The sequence below is a fragment of the Oenanthe melanoleuca genome, chromosome 5 (assembly GCF_029582105.1).
Source record: "Oenanthe melanoleuca isolate GR-GAL-2019-014 chromosome 5, OMel1.0, whole genome shotgun sequence".
Lineage (NCBI taxonomy): Eukaryota > Metazoa > Chordata > Aves > Passeriformes > Muscicapidae > Oenanthe > Oenanthe melanoleuca.
In genome coordinates, this window is record NC_079339.1 from 41,088,523 (window position 1) to 41,116,480 (window position 27,958).

The following is a 27,958-nucleotide window of genomic DNA, read 5'->3' on the forward strand; positions in this document are numbered from 1 at the left end:
GCTGTGAAAATCCACTTTCTTTCATAACTTTTCTTCTGTCTTGAAAATCATTACTGGCCCCAAGCAATAGTCAAAGATCAAGTCTTTTTCCACAGCTGACCAGCATCAAGAAACATGTGTTCCTCTGTGTTGAACTGCACAACTCTACTTGGTCTAACAAAAACAACCCCATAACATTAATATCTGAGGATGTCCTGTTTGTTCCAACTAATGCATACATGCACCTTTTTACTCACCAGCAGAAGACAGATCAGGTCTAGGTTAATACAAGCAGGTACTTTTTGTTGGCTAGGTATAAGCTCCACCTTATATCCTCAGTAAAAAAAACAACAGCCCATAACTTTCCTGTACTGAACATGGAATTCAGACTTTTGGGGAGAGAATGACAAATCCCAGGGGAAGGCAAAGGGTTTAACAGGTCTGATGAGATTTGCTTTGAATTTCTTCTAATCTCCATCCCAGCCAGTGCGTAAATAAGAAAAGGGACCAGTCCAGAGCCTGCTGCCATTCAAAGACAAGCATGAAGAATTAACCTGTATTAAGGAAGACAAGAATAAGTCTAGGGGCTTTTCCTTAATGCCTGACATCTGAAACCAACGTTCTTCTAACATAATATCCAAATATTTTTGATTTTGGCTTAGTGTCTGTTTGATGTAGCAATAAAGCAAAGCTCACATATTTTGCATACTCAGAGAGCTCCCAAAATACTAATGGTAGAATATCAGTCCCATTTATACCAGTTCACAAAACTGGCAGGTCAGCCTCTTCTGGGAATCTGATCATTATGAAATTAAGTGTATGGGAGCAGAACTCATTAGAAATTCAGCCCCTTAACATACAGAGAGTATGAGCTGCCTTTTCATGTATGGATATGCACGTGTTTTAGGGTAAAGGATAGTAATGTTTGAACATATTGTGTCCAGAATTTAAAAAATAAGAGTAAAAAAAGAATCATTGTAAGGCAGTTTCACAAGAGTCAGTTAAAAACCAATGAAATCTGTAGGCCTTAAAAACCGAGGGCCAACAAAACAAAGAGCAGTACTTTGTTCCCTATATGCGAAGACAGGTTGTGATCACACCATTTGTTTTTAAGCCACAGGTTATATACTTGGTGAGTCTTCACCGGCAGATTGATGCACTATTTGTCTAAGTCTGGGTTAGGGCTGTGCCAGTTCCACCTGACCCTTCTCCACACAGAGCTCAGCACGTGCTGCCCAGGCAGGGCTCAGCGCTGCTGCCTGCAGCTGTCCTCTGGTCACCCTGCTGCAGAAGGGCAGCAGAGCCAGTCCGTGCCCCAGCTTCACATGAGAGCCCAGAGTGCCAGCACCGCAGCTGAAATGAGCACAGGACCGAGCCCCCGCCTGGCAAGAGCCGGGCAGAGGAAGAAAAAGAGATTTGCGCAAACTAATACTGTGAAAAAGAGTGGGGAAATACCACCGCTCTTGTGCAAGCTTAGCAGAAATTCAGCAGGGCCCAGGGTCACCGAGGCCCACCTGGCAGCAGTCTCCAGACATGTGTTAGAGGATCTCTAGTGCAATACCAATTCAGAGAGCACGGTTCCAACTGCTGGGCCACTGATCATCTGGCATCCTGCAGCTGCCCAGTTAGTCAGAAAAAAAACAAACCCAAACTCTTAGAAAAATGCCCTGGATCAGAATGCTGCCTAAGCAGCAAGGCCTACCTGTGCCTTTTGCATGAAAGGTGGAGATCCATAATTACATAAATGCATAAAGATCTGTCCAGGAATAATGTCAGACCTGGAAGAGCTAGAATTAAATAGAAACTATGTGGTGTTGTAAGAAACAAAAATTTCTTTTTAAATAAAAAAGTCATCCAAAGTAGCAGCTACATTTCCCTTGGAGATAAAAGATTCTCATATTTTATGGAAATAAGTCTAAAAATCTGAATTCTTATTGTAAATGTTACCAGTACCAACTAATACTCTACAAGTAACTTCCACAGCATAACAAGATATTCAGTGAGTATTTAGTATACATCATTTAAAATACATTCAGTGAGTGTTTAGTACACATTGTCTGAATTTCCAGTTTTCTTCAAAGATCTACAGAGGCAATTTTAACACATATTTTTTCTTCTTTAAACAGAGAATAGACTACCACAAAATGGCATCTTGTATGCATCCCAAGCAAAAAACATCAAATATATTTGTGAATATCTGTTTACAAAAGATCAAGGCAGAATGTTGGCTATTGATTTTCCCACCTGGGATCTTCAAAATCCTACAACTACTCCAAACCTTATTTATATGTAAGTGATTTTTAAAATAGATTTTGGACTAGTCAGTGTGGTCTAAGGTTTAAAGGAGAGGGCTGAGAAACAGGAAATGTGGGAGAATTGGTTTGGATGAAAGCCTGGATAAAAGCCTGTGGTTTGTTTGCATGATTTTTAGTTAATAATAAGGGAGATTGGGTGTCTCAGAAAATTCAAAAAAGGGAAAGAAATCTTTATCCAACAGAACAAAAAAAAAAAAAAGCCAAGAACCTTCATATGAAGGTAACTGAACTTGTAAATACCAATGGAAAGTATTTGTCTTATCACTTAAAACTGGAATGGAGCCCTAGAAGTTGTTCTCCAGGGAATTCTCTCTAGAATCAGGGAACTGTAGAATGTTAAGTGTTGTAAGGGACTGCAGAGATCATCTAGACCCAGATGCCCCTGCCATGGGCAGGGACACCTCCCCCAACATCTAACATGGCCTTGAACATGGCCTGGGTTGGGGCATCCACAGCCTCCCTGGGCAACCTGTTTCAGTGCCCCACAGTAAAGATTTTCTTCCTAGCACTAGCCTAAATATCCCCCTCTTTCAGTTTGCACCCATTACTCTCTGTCCTATCACCACAGCTCCTGACAAAGAGTCCCTCTCCAGCTTCCCTGCAGGCCCCCTTCAGAAACTGGAATGAGGTGTCTCTGCAACCTTCTCCTTTCCAGGGTGAGCAGCCCCAAATTTCTCAGCCTTTCTTCATAGGGGAAGTTCTCCTGTCCTCTTACCACCTTCATGACACTCCTCTGGACCTGCACCAACAGATCCCTGTCCTTCCTGTTGGAGGCTCCAGAACTCTATTCCAGGGGGAGGTCTCCCAGGGGCAGAGCAGAAGAGCCGAATCACCCCTGTGGTCCTGCAGGTCTCACCTCTTTTGATGCAGCCCAGGCTGGGCTGGCTTTCTGGGCTGTGAGCACACGCTACGGCGAGTTTTTCATCAGCCATCACCCCAAAGCTTTTTCCAGGAGCCTGCTCTCAACCACTTCTCTGGCCAGCCTGTAGGTTTGTCTGGGATTGCTGTGACCCAAGTTGCAGGACCTTGTACTTTGCATTGTTGAACTTTATGAGGTTTGCATCTGCCCACTTCTCAAGCATGTCAAGGTCCCTCTGGATGGCAGCCCTTCCCTCCAATGTGCCCACTGCACCACTCACCTTGGTCAGCCACCTTACTGAGGGTGCACTCAGTCCCACCAGAGATATTGAACAGTATTGGCCCCAGTACCAGCCCCTGAGGGACACCACTTGTCACTGGGCTCTACATATACAAGGAGCCATTGACCCCAAGCCCGTGTGTGATGCTATCCAGCCAGTTCTTCATGCACCAAGTAGTCCTGTGTCAGTTTGCAACAGGAACCTAGAAGGGCTGGACCTGTGACAGCAGCAGCGTTGGAACAATACAAACAAAAATCAAACAGCTGGGTATTCTTCTCCTCTCACTGATACCAACCAATGACACCAAAAAAGAACTGTACAAAATCCTTTTAATCTATTATGGAAACAGCAAAAACTGTTCTTTTACTGTTTTCCCAAACTTTCTCTTCTATGTGAGATAGGTCTGATGTGTTTTGTAATGGCTAAGCCACTTAGTGCACACTCAGATATTGTTTTGTGTATGTGTCTGTGTGCATGTGTGTGTGTGTGTGTGTGTGTGTGTGTGTGTGTGTGCGCACAAAGGTCTGATCTTTTGACAAAGATTGGAGAGCTGCCCATTATAAAGGCAATGATTTTTTTTATTTTTTTTTTTTAAAGGAGACACTCCAAAGATTCAGGAATAAGTCTGCAGGAATATGCCATTTAATTTTTTAAGATAAAGAAAGGGCTAATTTTTTTAAACATTCTACTATTACACTGCTCATCCCAAGGCTGTCTCTCTTCTTTGGTCCCCTCTCATGTTTACCCACCTCCTAAACTGCAGACTGACACAAACTCCACCTGGTTGAAGGCAAGAACAAGGCAAGTAAAGCTGTGACAATTTTGATGACTGCTGCCAATAAAGATCATCTATTTTCTGCTTTTTTCTTACTTTTTTTTTTTTTAATATTATCTTTGTGCTCACACTTTAATTTTAAAACTTGTTTACAGGTTCAGAAAAACTTTTTGCAAAAATAATAAAAATAATCAAATTGTTTACATCTCACTGAAGTCAAATTATTTAATGCTAACTTACTCGTCATGTTAGTATTGTTGATTATCACTAAAATATTGTTGCTTAAACTCCAGACTATCTATTTATATATAGTTACACTTATGATAATGTCAGATGAGTTTTCTGAAAATTTTGTGGTTTACAGCTTACTTGTCTTAACTTTGCCACAATTGTCTAAATTTTTTCTTGTCTAAACTTCAGAGTACAATGTCATCCTTAAATATTACACTTTGAGTGTGTAGAGTATAAAACCACACTTCTAAGTGTATGAGATATTCTCATGTCTTTACTATATTCAGTTAGGGTAATAATCATGTGAGGCTGTAGGGTTACAGTACACCACTGGAGCCAGAGTTCATGGACTCTCATGAAAGAGAATCTCCTGTAGGATTTTCTTTTCTTTCACTCTTTCCTTCATATTCTGGAAAATTTGTCCATTTAGGGATGCAGGGAGAAAACATAGAGGAAAAAAAAAAAAAAGGTTGTTTTAGCAAGATTCTACGGACATAACTAGATAGATAGTAAAATGAAAGTTTGGCTGGCTGCAGGGTTGATTTTAGCCATGGCAAGAAAAGTCTTCTGATAATAGAGAGACACTATGTGGCACATGTTTTCCTTTAACAGGCCCTGGCTTCTTATGGAATACATCCATTAAAGAAGTCCTTCATGTTCATCAATGCCTTCATCCTTACAATTAGAAAGCTGATAAAGTCCTAGCCTATGGAAAGGCTTTAAAAAACCATTACAGTTTGCATTATGTTGCTGCTTTCTCAGAAAAAATGCTCATCTGCAGGAATTCTACAGCTTACATGGGTGTTATTTTTCCTGAAGACTTCTGCTTCAGAGTTTTTTATATACAATATATCAGGTGAAAAATGTCACTCATGCTTGGAATGGCCATTTCCTTTTGTTTAAGTGTCATCATGTCTCCTTTTTTTACCATGGGAAAAATACGCGTCTTTGTGTCTCTGTGTGGATGTATCTCTGTTCTTTACCACATTCTGAAATAGCAATGTAAAATGTCTTGACATTTTCCACAAAAGAAAAAAAAAAAAAAAAAGCAATAACAAAAAAAACCATCAACTTTGGAAAAAGTTCATGGTTGGAATGTTTCTGGGGAAAAAAAATTCACAGAAGATTATGTTTCAAAAGGGAGTGATGAATAATGGAAAGTATGAACTGTGAAGTCCTATTATATCAGTTGTATTTAGGTTAACCACATTTAATTTTTTTAAGTCCATAAATGCTTAAGAAATTTTAAACACATGATGGACTTATTTGTAAATTTACATACTGCCCTGAAGGAGACACTGATTGTTGCATTCTGTTGTGACTCATGTGCGTCTCTGGTTTAGGCTGCCAAGAGTCAGAAAACAAACTAAATAGTATGTAGTGACTAAATTTCTGATAGAGTTATCCTCAGGACACTCCACTGCATTTCTTTTAACACACTAAGATAGAAAAATAAAAAGAGGGTGATATAAAACAGTCTCTAAGTTTGAAACTTAGCATTGTTTTTTTTTCATTCTGTTAAAAGTAAAAATTACATAGTCTAAGTGCACTTACCCACTTAACAGGAATATCCTTTATTTTTGTGGCCCATTATATTCAAAATAAGTATTCCAACAAATGTACACAAAAACCTTTAAGACAGTATGTGAAAGCCCTTTTCCTTAATAAAAATACTACTATTACTTCTGAATTTTTCTTCAAAATTCAAGTATCACCAACTTTACACAACGGTTCTTGTTCTCCAAATATCAGAAGTAAACCTGCATGCATGCTACATCTGGATAACATATATAATTTTTCAAATTGAATTCTTAATTGCATGTCAATGAAAATATGTCTACAGTAAACTCGAAGCCACATCCAAGTATCGCCATCTGTTTTTTTCTTTTATTGACAAGAAAAAGAGGTTTAAGATACATTTAATTAGAGCATGATCAGTGATTAAATATATAATGAGTTACAACATATGGTAGTAGTAGCAAAAAATAGTTACTTGGGTTCCTATTTATCTGTCAAGTGAACTGGTTTATCTGCTGATCATAAACTAATGTCAGATGTAATCTAATGGCTTTTTAATAGAAGGAAGTTTGACAAAATACTGGCAAATGGTATTCTGGGTAATGATCCAGACTGCAGTAATCTCAGTAATGACTTAACTATTTACCTGGCCCCAAACAAAGAAAGGAGGAGGAGGGAGGGGACACAAAAAGATTCAAGTGGCCTGGGCTGCTTTGGCATTGTAAATGTTCAAATCACTGAAGCAGCACATTCACTTATGTAGTGGGAGAAAACATGAAATTGATTAAAACAGTATAAATGCAACAGGAAGATCTTCCTCCTCCGCAGTCAGTTTGGGAATGGAAACTTACCTAGTTCTCATGGACTTTTTTTCTTCCTGTTGTTGCTCTGAAGTGGTCACTTGAGGGGAAATTCTGTCCTTTAAAGGAAAACATCTCATTGCACCACTGGGCCACCCCAGCAGGCTGTTTCTCAAGGAGTGGTGATCCACTCCAAAACAGAGGCAGTAACATTAAGGAATGTTTAGAAACCACAAAGAACTGCCATGTGGCCTGAAAATCTTCCTTTTGCCTCACATTGACATGGGCCATGATACAGGACAATTATTATCTTTCTGCCTCCCAGAAAAATCTCTAAGCAGCTACCATGAACTTTAAGGAGTATCCTCTGACTGTCCCAGTTACAGTTTCTGAAACCTGAAAAAAATATTTGTGTTTTGTGAAATTTCTTTTCAGATACTGAAAGTTCCATTGAAGTTAGAATTTGATGTTCTAAGTATATACAAATGGAAGCCTCATGAAGATTTTCATACATAACTAAACACATCATAAGAAAATTCTTGCAACCAGCATGAAATAATAAGTCCCATTGGAATAAAAAAGATCTGTTGAACTTTTCTTCTCTACAACCTCACCTACTGTTTCCTTCCACTGCTGAAAATAGTGCTGGGAAATTTGCAGATCTGTTGGCTTGGAAATGCCCATCCCAAAAACAGGATGACCTGCACTTCAGCTCAGCACCAGTGCCACACAGAGTAAATTAAGAGGTCACTACAATCTACTAAGGAGGAGCTGGGTGTGATACTGGACTGTTTGCCATGGTATTGGACAACAGAGAAGCAGCATTATACTGAGGTATACAGATGTCAGTGACAGGCAAGAGAAATATCCTGAGAAAATAGCTCTAATGTTTACATCCAGCCTAGGTGTTATCAAATTGATCTGTAGTAGAGATGTACTTCTGTTTTTCAGGTGCTTTGAGAAGCACAGCTGACAAAGTTGTATTATTTTCCTTTAGGTGTGTTCAGTCTTTATGTGAGCTACTGTGGACAGTTTTAGCCCTGCTGTTGAACCTACCTGTGAAGATCTGCAAGGACTACTTAAGAGACAATTCCTGCAGCTAGCAAAAACCTGCTGCTCCTTCCATTGCAGCATCAGCTACAAGATTTCCTTCCTCATGAAATGAGTGATTTTTATTTCCAAGTATAGTCTACCAATTTCTGATTTGGAAGGATTGATCTAATTTCCTGTGAATCTCAGAAAGATTTGTCTCAAGACATCTGCCAGGTTTAATGTATGGGAGTCACAATGCTTAGACCTTCACTCTGTATGAGTTTTTGCAAAAGGTTGGCAGACATAGGGAAATACAACAGCATAGGGAAATAACCTCTGGTACCTTGGTCAGTCATCTTGAGATACAGCTCCATAGACAATCTACTTGCTTTTTTGTTTGTTTGTTTGTACCATGGATATCATCTATTCCAGGAAAAAAATCAAAACACTCTCACAAATATTTAGCAGTATCCAGTGTCTAATTTTTGTAAACAAGTTATTTATTAATGTTTCTATTTTCTAAAAAAACCTGTTATTTCTAATAAAACTGTTATCACACCTGCCTTCACCTGATTTACATTGCTGGGAAATAAGAAGCAAGACCTGAATAAAAATACCTGAAGGGTATTTTTATTTCTCTCAGACTACAGATTAGCTCCTTATAGCAACAACTGATATAATGGTAATAATCACTAACAACCAGACTACAGGAAAATTCTCACAATTCAAAATTATCCTTTCAGTACTTTTCAGTACTACAGGGGTTGCTTTTGTGATGTCAACTAGATAATCTAGAGAGAGTTTTTTGTTTGTTTGAAGGGCTAAAGAGTATACTGCAATGAACATCTCTGGGGAATTAGGATATAACCTTTTTCATGGTCTTCCTTTTGGGGATTTCTTTTGTTCTGTCTCACCTATATTCACAAGCAGTTTTTAGATGCAGGGTCCTATAAAACTTACTGTAACAAAAGATGACGAAGAGGGAATTTCTAAAATACAATTAAATCACAAAGTGAGTTTGTTTAGAACATTGCTGCACATTTTTCATTTGATTTTTTTTTCCTGTAGCAGCTATTCAGCTGTAGTTCTAATTTTATTTTTGATAATTTGGCTGGACATTGAAATGGGAGTGGCATTTATAGCTGATGCATTCATAACCAATTTGCCCATGTTTCATGTGCCATATACAGCTTGGCATGCTTTCTTCAAGCACTTTTTTTTGGAACAGTGTAATTCTGTGCAGACTCAGCTACTGTCCTTGTAGCTCTTTGTTTCCCTCCTCTTTACCTTTCTTAAAAGTTCCACCACTTATAAAGGACTTTGCTTGTATTGCTTAAGATCTAGTCAGGGTAGCATAAGCTTTTGTATTAAATATAGTTCTAAGTTTCCTCGGTCAAATGTCAAGATTCCACTGTGTATTAGCAATCAGAATAAAACACAGAAGAGGTATATTTTCCTTTATCATTTATTATAATACAAGAAAAACAAATCTAGAAAGCACATTTCATGGAGCACCATATTGTAACAAAATTTTGCTGGCTCTCCTGCAGTGTATTTTTGACATTTAAACAATGACACACACGTAGTACACACAGGCACCTACACCACGGTGATCTCATGGACAGACCCAAGGAGACACCTCTTTCAAGCACAGACACTCTGAGGTGCACAGAGGAATCCAGTGTGAGGGCATCTGAACGCTAACTGAGCTGACCACTCTTTTGTTAGCGATCTTCATAAGCACACCAGCCTCCCCTGCCTCACCCCAGTCTCTCCTCACTGAACACTCCAAGCTGGGCCCAGCTGATGATGGATTTGTCACAGACGTGGTGACGAGTTGGACAAAACTGGCCAATATTCCCTACCTGACACCTCTTATTGCTTTGGTTATAGTACTGAATGAAAGCCTTAAAAACTCTTAAATCTATACTCCACATCACAGAAAAGCCACTTTCACACATGCAGAAACATAGCTTCCCTCTGCACACACCTGGATGCATAGCACAAATACCTTTTTTTAGAAGTGCTGTAGATCTCCCCACCAAGACTACCCTCCTAAAAATCACTGCATTTTGTTTTTCAAAGTGTTCAGACAATCATTCAACAACATATTTCCTAATATATTTTCTTATTTTTAATAGATGGGGCATGTTTTCCTGCTGCCTTAAATTTATGTCATTGTCTACACAAGGAAAGAGCAAAATGCTATAGTTTCTTGTCTGCACAAAATGTTTTGCATTCCATTTATACAGTGCTAAATACAGATGCTAAGCACAGAACAATGTAGAATGATAGCCCAGAATAGCTTTTAATGTTGCTCAAAATGAAAAATACTGGAAGTTTCCCATACTAATGTTGAGACACAGTATTGGAGTCTCTATTATATACAGTAGCCTTCCAGAATGCTCAGGCACCTATTTTGTGAGCTGTTGCTCAATATGTATGTCACACTGGAGCACCTCAAGTAATAGGGTATAGTGCCCTGGCACAGTGAGAATGAGACAGAAGCAAATACAGTCTCACAGCAGACTAGACAAGGCTAGCAAGGTAGTAAAATCTCTACCTGGACCCAAAACAACTTTTACTAGAATTTTGGGTATCTGACATGTGGCCACTTTTGTTATCCACTGGGGACATCTCATTTAAAACCTTTTCAATAAAATGTTTTAATTTTGTTAAAAAAAAAATAAATTATGTTTTGTCAGCCTCCTAGAAAATACTTTTCCTTTTTTTTTCCTTTATGCCCATTTTACTTTGAAGAAAGCTCTGCTTTCTGACCAGAAGTGTTTCTGGGGAAACCCAAGGTTTTGCAAGATGCACAAAATGTATTTCTGTCTTCATAATCAGTGAAGCTGGAATAGCTTTAAATTTTAGGCAGGACAGTTATACATGTTGCCAAGAAAGAAATGAAGTTATTGTGTATTTATATTTGTGGAAAATCAATGTGTTTTTCCCATTGACAGGAGCCAATTTCATAATTCCTGTATACTATGTGATGAAGAGGCATCTATGAATTACAGAACAAAATTTAAAAATTCAAAAGAAGAAAATGGACTTGAAAAATAACTGTAACTTTAGATATGCAAATGGATATTAACAAACTGAATTTACTAATTCCAGTTCTTTCCTCTGAACTAAAGGTATGTTTCAACAGCTGTGTTAAACATTTGGCTAGCATTTCCCATATAAACAGTTCAGACTTCAATGGTATAATGAGGAAAAGAAGAAAATACTTACTAGTATAAGTTTTACAAAGGCTATGGAGTTACTATTGGATTCAAAAAGTTTCAGATGACTGAAGAATAGAATATAATAAGGAAAAGATGCTGTGCTGGGTATATCAATACAGATTTTTCACTTTGATTAATGTCTACATCTTTACTCACCTGAGTAAAAGGACAAGTGTAGCAAAAACAGAAGAGATTGAGAGGCAAGGAAAGAGTATGAACCTCTATAAGAATATAAGTTATTGTTTGTCTTAAACAAAAGGTATGCAAATTTCTATATAGATTATATAATGACCAGCATACAGAAGAAAAATTGGGATTGCTTATGTTTAGTGGTTTAGCTTATAACAGTAAGAGATGAGAATGGCATTGAAGAGCAGCCAATTTAAATATGAAAGGAAAAATCTCTTTTTATTTGGTTTTCTCTGAATTTAAATGGGATTTTTTAAAATTTTCATAATCTCCACCTCACAAAATATTTAAATCTCAAAACCCAGAATCAGCCTCTCATGAGGGATAAGACATTAACAATTACTTTAGATGAAGCAAAAATAATATGGGATGAAGCTAATAAAAGTTCTGTAAGTCAAAAATTATTGCACCTTCCCCTGAAGCATCTGATACAATCAGAGGTAGGACACTGGATTAAATAAAACATGAAGTCTGGCTATGTTACTGTTTCTATGATAATAGGTTTTAAAAATTCAGTTATATATCCCAGTTAGTCATGAAGATCTGTAACCATCTTCCACACTGAGCAATGATTTACAGTAACATTAATGAATGGTAGGACAGGATAATTATTATTAGTGGTGTTAGACACCATTTATGTGTGCATGCATATGTATACACATACATAAAAATGTATTATATACATATGGATGCATATATAAATGCACACATAGAGAGACACAGACCTTCTGAGAAGTGGGGTTCACTAGGAGATCTGAGGACCACTCTTTACACCCTTCTCCAGTGCACATTACCAGCTGTGTAAGTGCACCCTTGTCTACATTGAACAGTGTGTGGAGGAAAATGTGAGAAGAATGGGAAGCATAAACCTGAGTACAGGAGAAATTACCCATGTTACTGTCATTATTTCAGATCTGTGCTTGAAAACACATTTCCAAATTCCTCCTACATTGGCTAAGTTGACCAAGAGCCAAGCTAGAGGAAATATACAATATTAATGGGCACTGTGAAAATTAAAACACTTATGTATTTTCTATTCTTTCCTATGTCAGTATCAACACATCGTATTCCTGATGATGGGCAGGATGATAAAATAAAATAACTAATTTGATTTTTGCCACTTATTCTTTTTATCTGTTTCATGTTTCTGCCAAAGATGAGAGAAAACCTGGACAGTCCATCTCCATATGGATTTTCGTTTGTCAGCTCTAATAGGTTAGCTCATTGTAAATCTGCCTCTTCATCAGGCTTGATTAAACAATTTCAATTTTATAAATACCTTAACTTAATGTGTACTCTTAATTCACAGTATCTCTTTAATATAACAATCCATTCCTCATATTCATTAATATGAAAATTCTGCCATCTTTTACACTCACATTAATTCAAACTATTTGTCCTCCTTGTTTCTCTTCTGGGAAGGTTTTCAAGAACATGAGCAAAACAGACCATTGGCTCATCCAGTCTCAGAACTGCAGCTAATCAATTCTAAGGCTGCAAACAACTTTCAGATTAACATAGCTATAAACTAGGTTCAGATATCTAAGACAGTGAAAGTCAGCATGACAACATTTAACAGGGTAAATGACAGAATAGGTTTCCATTTTAACGAGGTAAAATTGTGCATAAGTTCCCCCCAACCCCAAAATACAAGGTAATGCAAGGTAATTATCTCACATTAAAAAAAAAATAAGAGAAATAAGTTGGGGTTTTTTAAAAACTAAAAGTGAAATTACCTTTAAGCCTATTGCTAGACAGGAGATGGAGGCGGGTAAAGAAACAGAGATGAGAACCAGAGAACATTGATAAATGTGACCTGCCAGCTCTCAGAACCAAGGGTTTGGTTGGCATCAGCTGAGTTTTGTCTGATGCTCTAGCTGGTTCTCAATGTTGTTATAATTAGTCCAGGTATTTCAGTTTTCAGATGGTAATGGGCTTATTTGATCACCTTTGTCTTTTTGGTCCAACTCCATAGAATTTAACACCTTTCTCAGCAGGCACAGGCCTGCACACTGGACACAAACATGTAAGGTAGAATTACATAGTTAATATATTGTGCAGAGGTGTCCACAGAGAGGACAAATACCAGCAGACAAAGGTTCATCTTGCTCTGAGCAGCCAGTCTGCCTGTGCCATGCATTGCATGTGGTTCCTGAAGTCTCTGAACGATAAATTTTCTACCGAGAGGAAAATGGCCACACTGCACTGCCATTTGTATGCAAAGTAATTGCAAACTCCCTGCTCCTCCCAGGTTCCTTGCATTGGCCACAGGGGCATCAAGAAGTGTTTCTGATGCAATGTACAGCATTGCCTTTCCATGGAATGCCTTCCAAGCAGAAACACTTTCTCTGCCTCACCCCAGGACTGGGCCTTCTGGGACACAGATCTTATCTAACCCCCTACCTGCTTGCTAGCAGCACCTTTTTGGAGGAGCCTGTTCACCTCTTCTGTCCCATAGCAAGAGCAGGAGTGGGATTTTGTTTTCACTTGACAATGTTTCTGTGGAGCTAGATTTTTGTTTTCTTTTCCTAGTTAACATTCACTTGACACTGTTATCAAATGTGTTCTCCTGCAATCATCTGAAAGGTTTTATTCAAACTAGCATGTGTTTTCGGTTTCTTTTTTCCCTTTTGCATCACCTTAAAGGGACACATCTGTTGACATAACTCCTGTGGAGAATGGATTTCATCTTTTGCTGAAGTTTCGTTCCAGCCAAAGCCGGACCTCTCGAAGGTTGTAGAAAAAGGGGCCTTTGCCCCCCAGGTAGGCAATTTTTTGTCTCTGCACAATGCACACTCGCTCAAATGAAACCCCATAGGCCACATTGGCGTTGTTGTCCATGCAGTCAGCCACCACTTGGCACTGAGGTGGCAAGGAAAAGTGCTCTAGCAGCTGGTGAGCAGCTGCACACCTCTCTTCCTGGCTCCTGTGCTTCTTAACTTCGAATGAGGAGGGAGAGATGCCAGGCGCAGCCCAGCCATCCGATGGGTGAGCTTCATCGATGTAGACCAACAGAAAGTCAGCCACACCAGAGAACTCCTCCACCAGCTTGCTGAAGGCTGACAGCTGGCTCGTGAACGGTGGTCAGGTAGCTGAGCCAAAGTTCACCACCAGCGGCCGCTCCGAGTTGGCAAAATCCAGAAGGTGGCATTTGGTTCCACACTTGCCACCAACATTCTTCCAGCTGCCGCTGCTGCCATCGCTGCCCTTGGCTATGTGGATTACACTGGAGTTTGGGGCTTCTCCTCCCAGTTTGACCTGGTAGCAGAACAAATTAAAATACAGCAAGTTAGTGTGACTTGTTTGTGCAGTATCCTTATGACTACTGCCTTCAAAGAGTCACCTGGTCAGAGTACACCCAACGAGTCACATGGGGACAGAGCAAATCATCCAAAGCAGCAGCTTCAAAACAGTCATCTTGTCCACCTGCACTCTCAGTTCTGGAAAATGTGGAGTTTCTGACAAACATGCTACTTCATTAATGTCAGAAAATTTGACAAGAGGTCTGTCCTGTCCATCCTTATGTACTTGGAGACTTGCTCAGATAGACTACCTTAAATTTCTTCTAAGTTTCCTCTGTGACACAGGACTTTTTCCACCGGCATTTTCCATGAGGTCACTCCTCTTGGTTCACATCATCCTTGGAGCTCACTATTCAAAATTTCAAGAGTTTTTCACCAATTTTCAGTATAATCAGACAATTACTTAGTGTCATGAAGTAGTTCACAGACTACACCTGTTTATATATTCTAGTTGTTTGCTTTTTATGAGACACCATGACTGTTTTGGAAAAACAGCAGCTTGTTGATTAGGAATTAGCTAGTAAGGCATGAGAAAGCCTAGGTTCCTTTTCAGCCTACAACCATTTTGCCAATTCTCAAAATTTCAATTTTCAAGCAATTTTTCCAATTTTCAAAAATCATTCTGTGTTATATTCCTGATCTTCACAACACACAGTGCCTCTCAATTTTGAGACATTTTCAGATTTGTATATTCTCTTCCATCCTGCAATCTAAGAATGAAAATACTCAAAAGTACCAAACACAAGAGATCTCTGCAGATGCCCACTTAATATATACACTGCTATGACAGTGAATCATGCAAGATTGTGCTCTCTAAAATTTCTTCTAACCCCTTGCAGTAATTTCATCAGTGACTGAGCAACACATTTCCTTCTACTGCAATGTTTCTTTACAAGATGATTGGGGAAAAAAACCAGCAGGGAAAGGGGAAAGTTTATATCATGGCTGAAGTCTGATGAGGCGAAAATTAACTGTTCTCAGCTCCAACTTCAGATCTAACTCAGACCCAACAGGCAGTGGTGGACAGGTCATTTTTCAAGACCACTTCATGTCCATAGGAAAAAAAAGACAGAATAAAAGCAACTCACAGGAGGGAATGCCAGAATAAGGTGGAGCCTGCAGAGGGCTCCAAGATCCTTAGCTGATAACTACCATAGAACCACAAAATGATATTGCATATGCAATTAATTTTTAATGAGCTCTGCCACAGCAATTCCTGTCTCTGCCTTTAACATCAACCTCAAGTACAGCATTTCAATTATCCTTTTGTATTTTCCTGACTCTTTCTATCTCTGTCCCCTGACTATCTGATTACGTTCAGAATTGTTGCTTTAAAGGAAACACACAGGGCCGAATTCTGAAGTCTTTAATATTTTATGTATTTCTTTCTGAAGCTACATTGCAGTTAAAGTCTATAGAAGTTAACACTACATGATAACTGTGTAAAAACTGAATAAACAACTGATTTTTGATGCACTTCTATTTCATATTGCATCATAGGGTACAGATGCAATATAGGAGGCAGATGCAGTAAGAAACTGAGTGAACAGCTAAATACTGAACTCATGCAGTTGCTGCTGAACATAGATCCAAAGGCAAGTAGATGGCTGATACTGGATCTTCAATTTCTCCCTCAGAAACCTGACTATCTTGAACAAAACTGCAGTTATTCATGACTGTGCACTATTTCATCAGAATAGAAGCAAGAGACTAATCAAAGAAGTTTGTAAGACACAGACACTAATGCTTCCAGACTTCACAGATATATGAGAATGTCTCACAGCATGTTGGCACATGATTATAAGCATTGTTTTGACTCTTTTCAACAGGGCAAATTGAAACACAACCAAGCAAAGTGTAGTGATCATGCCACTGGAAGCAGAGGATATGCAGCTGCACCACAGAGAAACGATGCTCTGGGAAAGCAAAGCCTCTTTTGTCCCCATCCCTGTAAACCTGCATCTGCAGCGTTGCTATCTGCTAGAGCACTGGTAACAGTTTAAAAAAAGCCTCGTGTTTTGCCTTTGAAAGGAAGAGGCTTGAAACGCTGAGTCTAGGACCTGATGTGTGAGTGTGCTGTCACTGAACTCAAAGAAGAAAAATAACTATATCCCAGTTTTTGAAGAGAAATGATGTGTCTGGAGAGGAAGGCTGAGACACAGGCTCTTGCATTTGAGAAATGCATTAAGCATCTTACAGCATTTAAGGCCACCTACACCTTAGCAGGTAGTCTTCTGTTCAACTCTTGATCATCTCTCTGCCATTCTGTGATGTAAGATAGGTAAAGCAGGAGCAAGGTAAAGGGCTGCACTTGAACAAAGAAATACACAGGTAAAGATCATGTGGCATCCTTATAATCACCCTGAGAGCTGCATTCAATCCAGAAGCCACCTAAACAATTCAGCAATTTGAGATATATTGGTGACTACCAAAAAAAGGAAGATCTCAAGAAACACAACACATGCATATCTACACAAACACTAGATCCCTCTTCTCCTAGAAATCTTAGCTGTTCCTGAACTATCATACATGACTTTTCAGAGCTAGCGTGCTCTAAAGATGCCTTTTGGGCAAAGCCTGACATGTAAGTATTTGTGCTTCACCCAACCCCCTGGATGAATAATGGACCTCAGTATTTAAGAGTGTGTGCTCATCCAGTCAAAGAAAAGAAGTAATGACATGTAATTTATCTCACAAATCACAATTAAACAATTCATTCTGAATTTCTTATATTTTCTCTCACTCTTCTGTGGAGAAGAAAAATAAAGGTAAGAAGAAGCACCTGTAAGTCAAGAACGAACACAGCAGCTTAGGACCAAAGAAATATTTGAGTAGCTGATGTTTCTACTTATTCCTCAGGTTTTATTTAAACAAAACTATCATGACTGAAAATATCTAGCCACCGCTCTTGAACTGGGAAACCACAGTTTGCTTCTTGGTCATTTTAAGCAGAAAGTGAGGCTATATATCATAAGCTTCTCACTATCAGTTCCTCACTCAGGCCTACCAAACCCTTTAATTTCCTAGGCCAGTTGCAAACCCTCAAGAAACAGACTAATAAAACAACTTCCAAGAGACACCAACATAGGAATGGCCTTCAAGTCCTATTTAACATTGATAGCAAAGACAGCATATTTTCTGTTCTTCAACAATGCAAGTTTGCATTCTGTCTCTCATACTCCTTACAGACTATAAAAATAGATGGAGCTGGGAAACAAAGTACAAAGAAGCCTTTATCCATCTGTACAGCTGTACATCACCTTACAGCAGCTTCTCCTCATTTTCCACAGCCATGAAGGAAGTCTCATGGCCGCAGGTTACCTATCATTTCAATTTTTGTTTCTAGGAGTGCTTGTGTTGGGTTTTTCCCCTTAATGAGACATCCTTGCCAAGCAGGCATTCACGAGGCATTTTCTGCTCTTGTAGAGAAGTAATTAGGTCGGTGCCTTGTTCCATGCCAGTGTCAGGCACTCCAAAAAGCAGCCCTGCCCAGTCGTTAATGCTTCAACATAAGCAGCAGCGGCAGATCCACTAATTGGTCTTGATGAAGCACTGACATTCCCAAGGGACTGTTTATTTCACCAGACTCTGAACCGATTGACACAGGATGACAATATCATCCTTGCTGACCATCTGCATTGTAGGCCTTGGCCATCTTTGTTGTTATTTATTGAAAGAAAAAATAGCTCTTGGAAAAGAAAATCAACGCAATGAGAAAACAAACAAAAACACTCATGTATTCAGCCAAACTGCTTTTGAAATCTTACACAAAGGCAGGCAAAATGTAAATTCAGAGGAACAAACCAGCAGAACTCCCCTCACACGCAATCCAGCATTCCCATAATCACGTACTTCTGCGCGTGAGTGTTTGGCCATGGGGTGCCAGCCCTCCGAACGAGGCAGGAACGGGGCAGCACGCAGCATCCCCTCCCACCCAGCCTGGTGGGACACGCAAGGCAGGCCAAGCAAAGCTGGGAGCAGCCCAGCCTGCAGCAGGGGCAAGCAGCAGCACCAGAGCGCTGACTCGCATCGTTTGTGGGAATTTTGTGTTTGCCTGACAGCCTGTTCTCAGTCTGCATGCAGAGTGAAAAGGGAACAAGATTGCTGATGCTTTAGCACACAGCCTGCAAAATGAAGGAGACTTAGAAGCAGGAGAGAAAGCCCTATTCATAAACTGCAGGCTAGAAATAGCACATACTGCTAAGTTTGTAGTGCATTTTCCACAAGGAGTAGGTAAAGCCCCACAGACAAAACATTGTCTCCTCATTTACCTTCTCTTTTTTTCCTGTTTTGCTTTTATCAACTTCAGCATAGCCTTCCTGGGATCCTGTGCATGGGATACAGCTTTATTTCCCTGAATCTAGGATTTTTATACAGTTTGGCAGACTCATCAGGTTGTGTCAACCCCCTGAAAAAATAGGTGCTTCCAGACAATTAACAGTTTATGATATAAGTCATCTGAATATGGACATGTTGAGTTTGGGACAGGAGCACAGTGATTGGTAATGAACTGAATCCCTGCAGACTTTAGCATTTTTTAGAATTCTCTGCTTTGATTTGATCCCATTCAGCTAGGTATAGCTTCATCCAAATCATAATTTGACTCTGGTTGGTAAATTCTACAAACTATTACTTTTGTTTTCTTTACTTCATGACCCAGAGTGGTGCAGCTGACAAAAATCCTTGTCTGGAGTAAAGGTGCAGAAGTTCTTCATTTGTCTTGGGAAGGTGGCAACTTGAATTACTCAAATTGGAAAGCAGAGACTAGAAATGGCTCAGGCTTTCCCAGAGCCATTTATTTAGGATCAGATACGTGGAGCTGACGAAGGGAAGGGGGGACAAACAAACCGGGCACAGTCCAGATAAAAATAACTAGTCAAATGCTGCTCTCTCCATTTAAAAGCCACCAATCCCACAAATGAGTATGCATGGCACAAGGAAAGCATAAAGGAGCCTTTTGCCTTGCACTCTTACAGTTAATTTTAGTTCCTGTGATTGAGGAGCCAAGACCAAGCTTCTTAAGGGCTTTATGTTTCCCTCAAGTTGGGAGCACAGCCTGCTACACCATGGCCAGTAGACTCTACCTACATGTGACAGAGACCTTCACCAGATTCTGTTACTCAGCACACAAAGGGAATTTGATATTAATCTGGATGATGGGTTTTTTACTTCTTTTTTTACTCAGGTTTATGAGTATGAATACACAGTGGTGGTTTTGACAGAGAGATAGAGCCAGCACCCAAGAACTGTGTGTGATCCTCTCCCTGAATAGTGCCCATTAGCTAAATTTTTGTGTCTATCACAGCAAAACAGGGTTTTTACAAGGCTTTGACAACAAGACAAGCACTCCTTACAGTCAGTTTTTCATGCACAAGGGAACATTGCAAAGAGGTGTGGAAGAAGTGAATTTAGGTCTGTAAAATGAAATGGGGTGAGAGCCCATGTGGGATAAAAGGCCTCATACTCCTCTTCCTACTCTTTGAATGTTTGAACTCTTAAGTTCCCCGGGACCAACTGTCTGCCCCTCTTGTTGGGACACTGCCTAGTACAATGGGTCCCTGGCCTAGGCTGATCCTTCTACACAACTACAACATGATTATAGCATAATAATGATGAGAAAGCGTTAATAATGATTACAATGTCATGACTAAATCCTGTTGAATTTATGCTCCCAACTTTGCAGGAGAAGTTTTAATTGTGGTTTGGTTCAGTTTTGTTTTTCTCACTTCTTTCAAGATTGTTTTCATTTGCAAATGTCAATGAAAACAATTCTGCTAAGGTTGAACTTTGTAAAACCAATAAAATATTTTTAATACCACACAATGCCTAGTTTTAAACCTTGAAATTATACAACAGATTTTCTTTCACAAATTCCCTTTATCACTGTCAAAAGCAGAGAGAGAGACTTCCTTACCTTGACAGACAAAATAAATACAAATAGTAAGCATGAAGGTTATGTCTTTGTTTCAACCTTTAAAACATTTCCCCAAAAAGCAAAGGTTACTGGACAGCCAAAGAGAAGGTTGAGGATCATGCTTTTATATTACTTTCACATATATCTTTGTTATAATGTTGTGCAGCATGCATTTAACATGCAAGGAATGGGACTGTTTAGCTTTGCATGCTGATTTATTTTAGATGATCTACCTACCAGGCAGGAAAAAGCAGCCAAAGGTAATTTAACTGCCTGCCTGAAAACCCAGGAAAATCTCTCTGGGTGTTTACTGAGCCACTCTACTTGCTGCTGCATCCAGCGCTGGGTCGGCGCCATGAGCCCGGGTCCTGTGCCAGCCGTTCCCTGTGCTGGGACTGTCATGCCAGAGCTTGCTGCTGGCCCATTCTAAGGGCTGTAAAAAGCTGTACAAGTACAACACACCCACCACCATCCACCACCTGAGACACCAGCTCCCCTCTGAGGCTCGTGGAGCACGGTTACACGCGGCTCTGTGTGTGCACATGTGCATGCTGACCCAGAGGCACAGCACAGAGAGGGACAATTTCCTCAAGGATAGCATTAAAGCTTTCTACTTGAGACCATGAATGATAGCTCTGCCTTGCTGAAACACAGAGCTCATATCTGGCACTGGAAAAGCTCCCAGCACAAGGCCTCGCCACTGGGCATCTCTAATGGGTACAACCATTTTTAACCTGTTTTAAAAGCATTTTAAGATAATAATTTCTCACCTTTGGTATGTTAGAAAACAGATTCATCCCTTTACTAAATAAAGCATAGAGCATAAAGCACTATCAGGCAAAAAAAAACTTTCCAAATTTTTTTTCCAAAATTTCTCCAGTATACATGCTTTAAGCTAAAACAAATACCACACTGGCATTTGTAGAAATGGCCTGTGTAAATCATGGTTATGCTAACACCCTGCCAAAAAGTCTTGTTTTTTCTCTCTCATCATAGCTGTGAGTGCATTCATACCTGTATGTATGTGTGCACACACACATATATGTGTCTATACATACGTGGAGAAATGAGAGGGACTGAATCCTGGAAAGGTATGCTTACATGTGTGTACTTTTGCCTTTTTATACATATATGTATGTACAGATATATAGAAACAAAGAGGTATATATAGATCTTTATACAGGCAAACGTTTAAAATTGCAAATACCTACACACGCATACATATATAAAAATGATATTTAAAACATTTGCACTCTTTCAATTGCAGAAAGTTAATCTACCTTGACTACTAGCTCTATTTCTCTCTGTTATGATGTTTAGTTTGGTCCTAAAGCCTCCCTTGCAATGTAAAACACACTTGCCTCTTGGAAAATAATAGGAGGATGGTGTATAAATCACAAAGCTGGTGCAGTGTAGACAATATCAACACTGAGTCTGAAAGATATTGAACTCAGAGCTAAGGAAGTAAAAAGAAATATATTATTCATTAGCAAAATTTACATTAAAAGTCAATATAACAAAAAAGCAATTATTTTGATTCCAGTAAGATTTTAAAATGTGGAGAAAACCAGTCGTATAAAATGTTGCAATAAAAAAGAACACTGAATATACTCTACATACAATACAACAAACTTTGCATTGTTTCCCCACTGATGATGTTAAAATATTCAACTCTTGCTAGGTAATCTTGCCTATGAAATAATTGCCTTCACCAAAAATCATGTGCAATAATACTAAATAACAACAAAAAGCAGAAAAAAAGTTGAAATTTGGATGACATATTAATAAGGTTTCTGGACAATGAGAAAGCAAATCAGAATAACTTGTTTGAAATTAACTATTAAAAGATCATATCTTGTACACACTAGCCTTGAAAAAAAAATCAATTCTGCTACAATGCATGCTTTTGAGGCAAAGGTCCTTTCTTGTAATAAATTTACATTAATTCAGAATGTAGTGTCTACCCAAAGTGGTTTTTTAATGGAATAGCTTCCCAAAAATTTTTCTTTGAATAAAAATTTTACATTAAGTAAAAGTAATTCTGTGAAAATATAATGAAATTTGCTCAGGAAGAATTCTGTGTAAGTGACACAAAACACAGTAAAACCAAGCATAGTTACTTCTTTGATCCAGTCTTCTGCTAACTGGCAATCTGGCTCTGGTTATCTCAGACATCTGCAATTATGTTAATCTACAGGAAAAATGGTGATTTTCTCATAAATACTGCTCAGTGGAATGAGTTTAAATACTTTTTAAAGTAATTTGCTAATACCTGGCTTCAGCTGGCAAATTGGAGCACCAAGCTCCAATGGTTATGTTATCAGCTACATTTTGCCATTCTGTATAGTGCCCTGATTCCATAAGGTGTTAATTTCTCACTTATTGCCTCAGAGTAAGGTATCACAACAGAGTTACTCTTCAGGATTTAGAAAAGGGTGACTTAAGGAAAAATGTGCTTTGTAGGTTATTCTTTGATATATTTCACTATTTCTCATGCTTTTTTAATATGTTACAAAGCAGAGTATGTTTCAATCTTTTTCAAATCTACTAGTACAACTTTTCAAATGAAACTTTTTTCCTTTTCTTTCTTTACAGGAACAGATTCTCATTTAAATGATAAGTAAAAGATTCTCATTTATTGTGAAGGTGATGAGTCTTCTTCCAATATTGCTCCTCAGTTTATTTTGTCCCATTTATAATTTGATTTCTACACTCAAGCTATCTTTCTGTGACAAACAAGAGTTTCCAATGATCTTCTGTCCTTATGGCCCATAGTTCTATCAAGTAAAACAGTCTTTCCATGAATTTTTGGTCAATTCATTTTGTCTTAAGAGTAGCTGCCATGAATGGATTTTTTCCTCTTTTTGGAACAAGCTGAAAAAATTTGGTTGTGTTTATATGCATTTTTCTGCTGAGTTCATTCAGGCACAGAGTTCATTCTGGGAACCTTATGACCTGAACCCAGGTGATTGAATGATGATAAGGGAGAGAATAATATTACCAAAGTTCAAGGTATGAGTTTCATTGCCAACACCAAAAATAGCACAGTCACCCTACCTGTTGCTTCCATGGTTAACATCAATGATACTGAAAGAAAGGCAAAGCATGACTTTGGAGACTACAGAGAGGCATTCAATATGTTAATTTTTAATAATTGTGTGCAATTTAAGCAAAAAAGAGATTGAAAATATTTGGAATATAGATATAAGGTTTCTTACAGCTTCACAACTTCCCCAGACCCCAGGCCACATACAGGTTGCAAATATTGGAACTGAAAACTTGACTGTGGCAGAGTCATGCTACCAACTTCCAGTGGAGCCTTGACCAAGTCATGTGTTAACTGTCCTGCCTTGCCTTGTCTGTAAAATGGGAACAATGGTGTTCAGTGACCCATTTAACAAGGCCACTGTAAAATGTACTTACTTAATGTCTATGAAGAGAATAAAAACAAAGACTAGAAGGGCTAGGAGAATAGTGGGCTTCATTCAGCATTATTTTGTTTGGGTAGCCAGCTGGATGATTCCTGTGGTGACAGTAAGAGGTTGACCCATTTGGCAAAAGCTAAAGTTATTTATATTTGTCTTACACTGAAAATTAATGTCCCCATGGCTTGATTTTTGGATTAAGCAGATGGTATTCCATATCACAAAGCCAGCAAACACCAACATCACCAGCTCTTCTCATTTTTAGATAAGAGCAAATACAAAGGCTATTATAGAGGTGTGAAAGCGAATTGAGGGGAAGGCAATACAAAAAGAAATATTTCAGAAGAGTATCATTTGGACAGGACCCCTATGACATCCCATGGAATATGTTAAATTAGATGGACTGAATAAGACAACAAATTAACAGACTAAGCACTGTTTTGAAAGCCACAGAGCTCTGAATCCAGTTCTTCTTACTAACTGGGTGGTCTGTGCAAGAAACTTCATGGGTTTTGGGTCCACCTTTTCAACCTAAAAAAGGGAATTCTAGCTACCTCATGAGACCTGGGCAGTACCACTGGGTAATGTTTGTAAGAAATTTTGAAAGGAAAAGTACATGTTGCACAACTGTTACTATCTTTATTAACCTAAATCACCAGGCAGCTGTCCGACAGCTAGTCAAGTTCAGTTTTAATCTCTGACATGTCCCTTTCATGAAGGAAAAAGGCAACTTTTCAATTTGTGCACAGTTTTACTATTACTTGGATGCTTCCTCCAATATAAAAGTTAACATATGAGTAATAGAAAATGCCAGTGTAATGAGAACAGTTCATTTCTATACTTAAGGTAAAACAAGTAAAACACAGCTAACATCTATCTATGTACAGCTCTATCTGGAGATGTAGTCTTTTTATAATATCTGAGCATCTCACATGGCAATAATAAACTACAGCTGTGAAAACATCTACGGTATTTTACATTACTCTTAAACGAAGATCCTGAAGTACTTTAAAAACATGAAGATCATTATTCAGGCTGTTGGGGAAACTGAGGCACACCTAAACTGAGTGACACGGCCAAGGCTGCGCGGGGATTCAGCACAGGGAGTCAGCAGCTGCAGAATTTCGTGAATCCTTAACCCGGACCTAGAGCACCGCTCCTTTCGGCTTTTACTTCTCCCAAACTCTACATGAGATAGGTGATCCCTGACCCTCTGGCCGGCCGGCGGGATGCTCACCCGCGCTCAGCCCGGCTCCGGTGCCCATCCCGGCGCTCACCTGCTTGTAGGCGTCCAGGAGGAAGCTGTTCCAGACGCAGCGCAGCCCCTCCGAGGTCAGCATCCTCCGCCACTCGCCGCGCCCGGACTTGGAGCGGCTCAGAAACAGAACCATGTGCTTCAGGAGAATCACAGAGTCATAGAGCGCGAGAAACAGGCAATTGGAGAAAAACACCGGCAAGATCTGAAGCGTGATCAGCAAATCCACACTTAGCAGACCCATCTTCCTCGCTGCTTCTCTTCAGCCGGATACCTTCAGCTCTCTTTATTGCTCTGTACCCTCATTTAAAAGAGTAAAGCAAAAGGCATTTCAAAAGCCTCATTACCCCTTTCACAGCTGCTCTATTTAAAATAAGCAGAGATAGTTAAGTATGAGCAGGCTGGTTAAAACCATAACTGCACGATACTCATTCAACTGCAAGCTGCTTCTTTTTCAGAAATTTAGATGTTAACAAAAATTATTCTCTTAACCAGGAGACCTGATTTTGCTGAAGAGAGAGGCAGCTCTGTTTCCAGTTCCCTGCAGTTACAAAATTTAAGCTGAGACTGTTAATTGTTAACTTTCCTGCACTATCCCATTGTTTCTCGGATATTTAAGCACTGAACAGACCTCTCATTTCTGTGTCAGTAAAGCTAGCTACTAGGTGCAACAATACTTAAAAAAAAAAAAAAAAAAAAAAAAAAGGTTTATGTACATAAACTTTCTGTTCCTTCCTCCCTGCCTCCCTCCCTCTCTTTCCCTCTCTGCCTCCCCCGTCCCCCCTCCTACTCCGCGTCTCTGTATTCCTGCCTTCCTCCTCTCGAACTCTCTCTTTGCTATCTGCCTATGGTGCAAAGTGCTCTCCCCTCTGGAGTCCCAGCTTGCTTCCCTGAAGCCTTTTATACATTCCCTAGCTAATTGCTGCAATAGAGAAATGAAACCCTAATCTTAGTAAAGATCTTGACGTCAATGTAAAAGAGGGCTTTACTTTGGCCAGGACTGCAGTGAATAGAAAAAATGAAATTCTCAAAACTTTTTTTTTTTTCCCCTTAAGAGAGAGGAGAAAAAAAGAGAGACAGAGAGCAAGGGTGGAACTTTGCTTTGCTTTGAAAGGGAGAAAGAAAAAACCCAGTATGTTTCTGAATGTTCTTACAACATACTTCCAAATTTTGGAAGAAATATTTTCATGTGACATGGAAAATGACACAGCAACACAGACTTCTGTTATTGATAGGATTTTTCTCATGGTTAGTTTTGGATTTTTTTTGTCCTTTTTTCTTTTGTGGGAAGGTGAGTTGATGCATCCCAAGAAAGGGCACATTTCTGTAACATTTTTCTCCCACCTGCCTGAAGTACATATATAGTGTTTAAATATCTTTTGTTGTTTTCTTGATAAGTGAACACCTGTAATTAACTTCATCTACTGATGTGTAAGACAAGGAGATAAGAAAGAGAGAAAATAAGTTTTTTATGGATTTTGAAGATAAAGTTCTCTGCCCCAAAAAATATATGCTTCAGCCTTAAATGCTCTTAAACCAACTGAGCTTCAAGGACTTTAATATCCCCCTATGATAGCTATTTACATCCCCTAGTCTACTGAGGTTGACTAACTTTTGGTTAAAAGCTTGTAAAGAAAAAACAGAAAGAAGTTTCCTCTGGCAGAGCCATTAGTAGTTTTACAGCTGCAAGTATCCCCTTCAGCCCATGCTGAAGGTTTTTTTGTTCACTTGCATTTCTCTTTGTTTCACCTTTTTAGTCCAATACTTAGTCCTCACATGATTTTTTGGGGAGCTACAGTAAATGTGTTTGCTTGGGAATTTTTTAGCACCATTCTAAATCCCTTAGGTAAATATTTCATGCATTTCCTGTTGCAGACATCCATAATTTTGGGGTTTAGTGGATGTCTTCACTATGTGCTTACATAGGCTATCCTCACTGGATACATTTCATTCCCAGAGATGCCAGCATGATATCTAGCCTCTGTCAACTCACATCCTTGATGAGGAGTACAAATTTACTTCATTAATATATCTTAGTCTTCACCAGTCATGACTATCCTTTCACTGCTAGCAAATGCAGAAGGTAAACACCATCAATCTTCCCTACTCTGGGGTCTTTAATTTTCAGACATTGTAATATCACTTGGCCTGTCATTGTACTAGGATGTACACCTCTAGAAAAGTGTCTTGTTCTCACGAAAGAAAAGTTTGTTTAGATAGTTTAATTTCAGGCATTTGCAAAAGATATCACCCAGACAGGCTATCTTCCAGCAGATGTTTACTCATAGAAATACCTTGAAAAGGTTGCACACATTAAACCAGTGACCATCCACATTACTAGCATAAACAAAACAAACAAACAAACAAAAGACCGAGTTTCTTTTTCAAAGTCAAATGCTGGTGATGACAGCGTTCTGTTGCCATAGAAGGATTGAAGCCTCACAGATCTGGCTTTATTACTAAAACTTGCAAAAACACGTTATAAGAAGGCATTTATATATCCCCACTCATGATGAGTCAGTGTGCTCCTGTCATGTGAGCACAAGGCAGGAACAAGGGTCCCCAGAGCTGCTAAACTCGCTTACTGTCTGACCTCGGGCAAGCATATGTAATCACTTGATTACAAGCACTCTTAAGCCTAAGTTACTCTTCTCTAGATTCACCACTTAAAAAATACATGATTCTGCCTGGGAAGGTCCCCTTTCTTTATTTAGGGAAGGTCTGTTAAGCGGCAGGCCTGGAGATTGTTGATGACAGTGCCAGATGAATCATCAGCCATTGTTTCTGAGAACAGTTTGCAAACAGCTCTGTGGACAGTCCAGCTCAGGCTCTTCCTGTTCCCTGGAGGTAAAGT

The 27,958-nt window shown here is 39.2% G+C and overlaps 1 protein-coding gene across 2 annotated transcripts; it reads right to left on the bottom strand.

Annotated features, from left to right (window-relative positions):
• Window positions 1–9,236: 9,236 nt before the first annotated feature.
• On the bottom strand, window positions 9,237–25,970 carry DIO2 (iodothyronine deiodinase 2). Of its 2 annotated transcripts, none has more exons than XM_056493211.1 (2): window positions 25,127–25,970; window positions 9,237–14,466 (listed from the first exon to the last, which is right to left on the bottom strand). In XM_056493211.1, the coding sequence occupies exons 1-2, from the start codon at window positions 25,346–25,348 to the stop codon at window positions 13,849–13,851; spliced, it is 840 nt and encodes a 279-aa protein (XP_056349186.1). In that variant the 5' UTR covers window positions 25,349–25,970; the 3' UTR covers window positions 9,237–13,848. The 2 variants fall into 2 exon arrangements, with proteins under 2 accessions (XP_056349186.1, XP_056349187.1); XM_056493212.1 differs by having other exon boundaries at window positions 13,894–14,466.
• Between the last annotated feature and the right edge of the window lie 1,988 nt (window positions 25,971–27,958).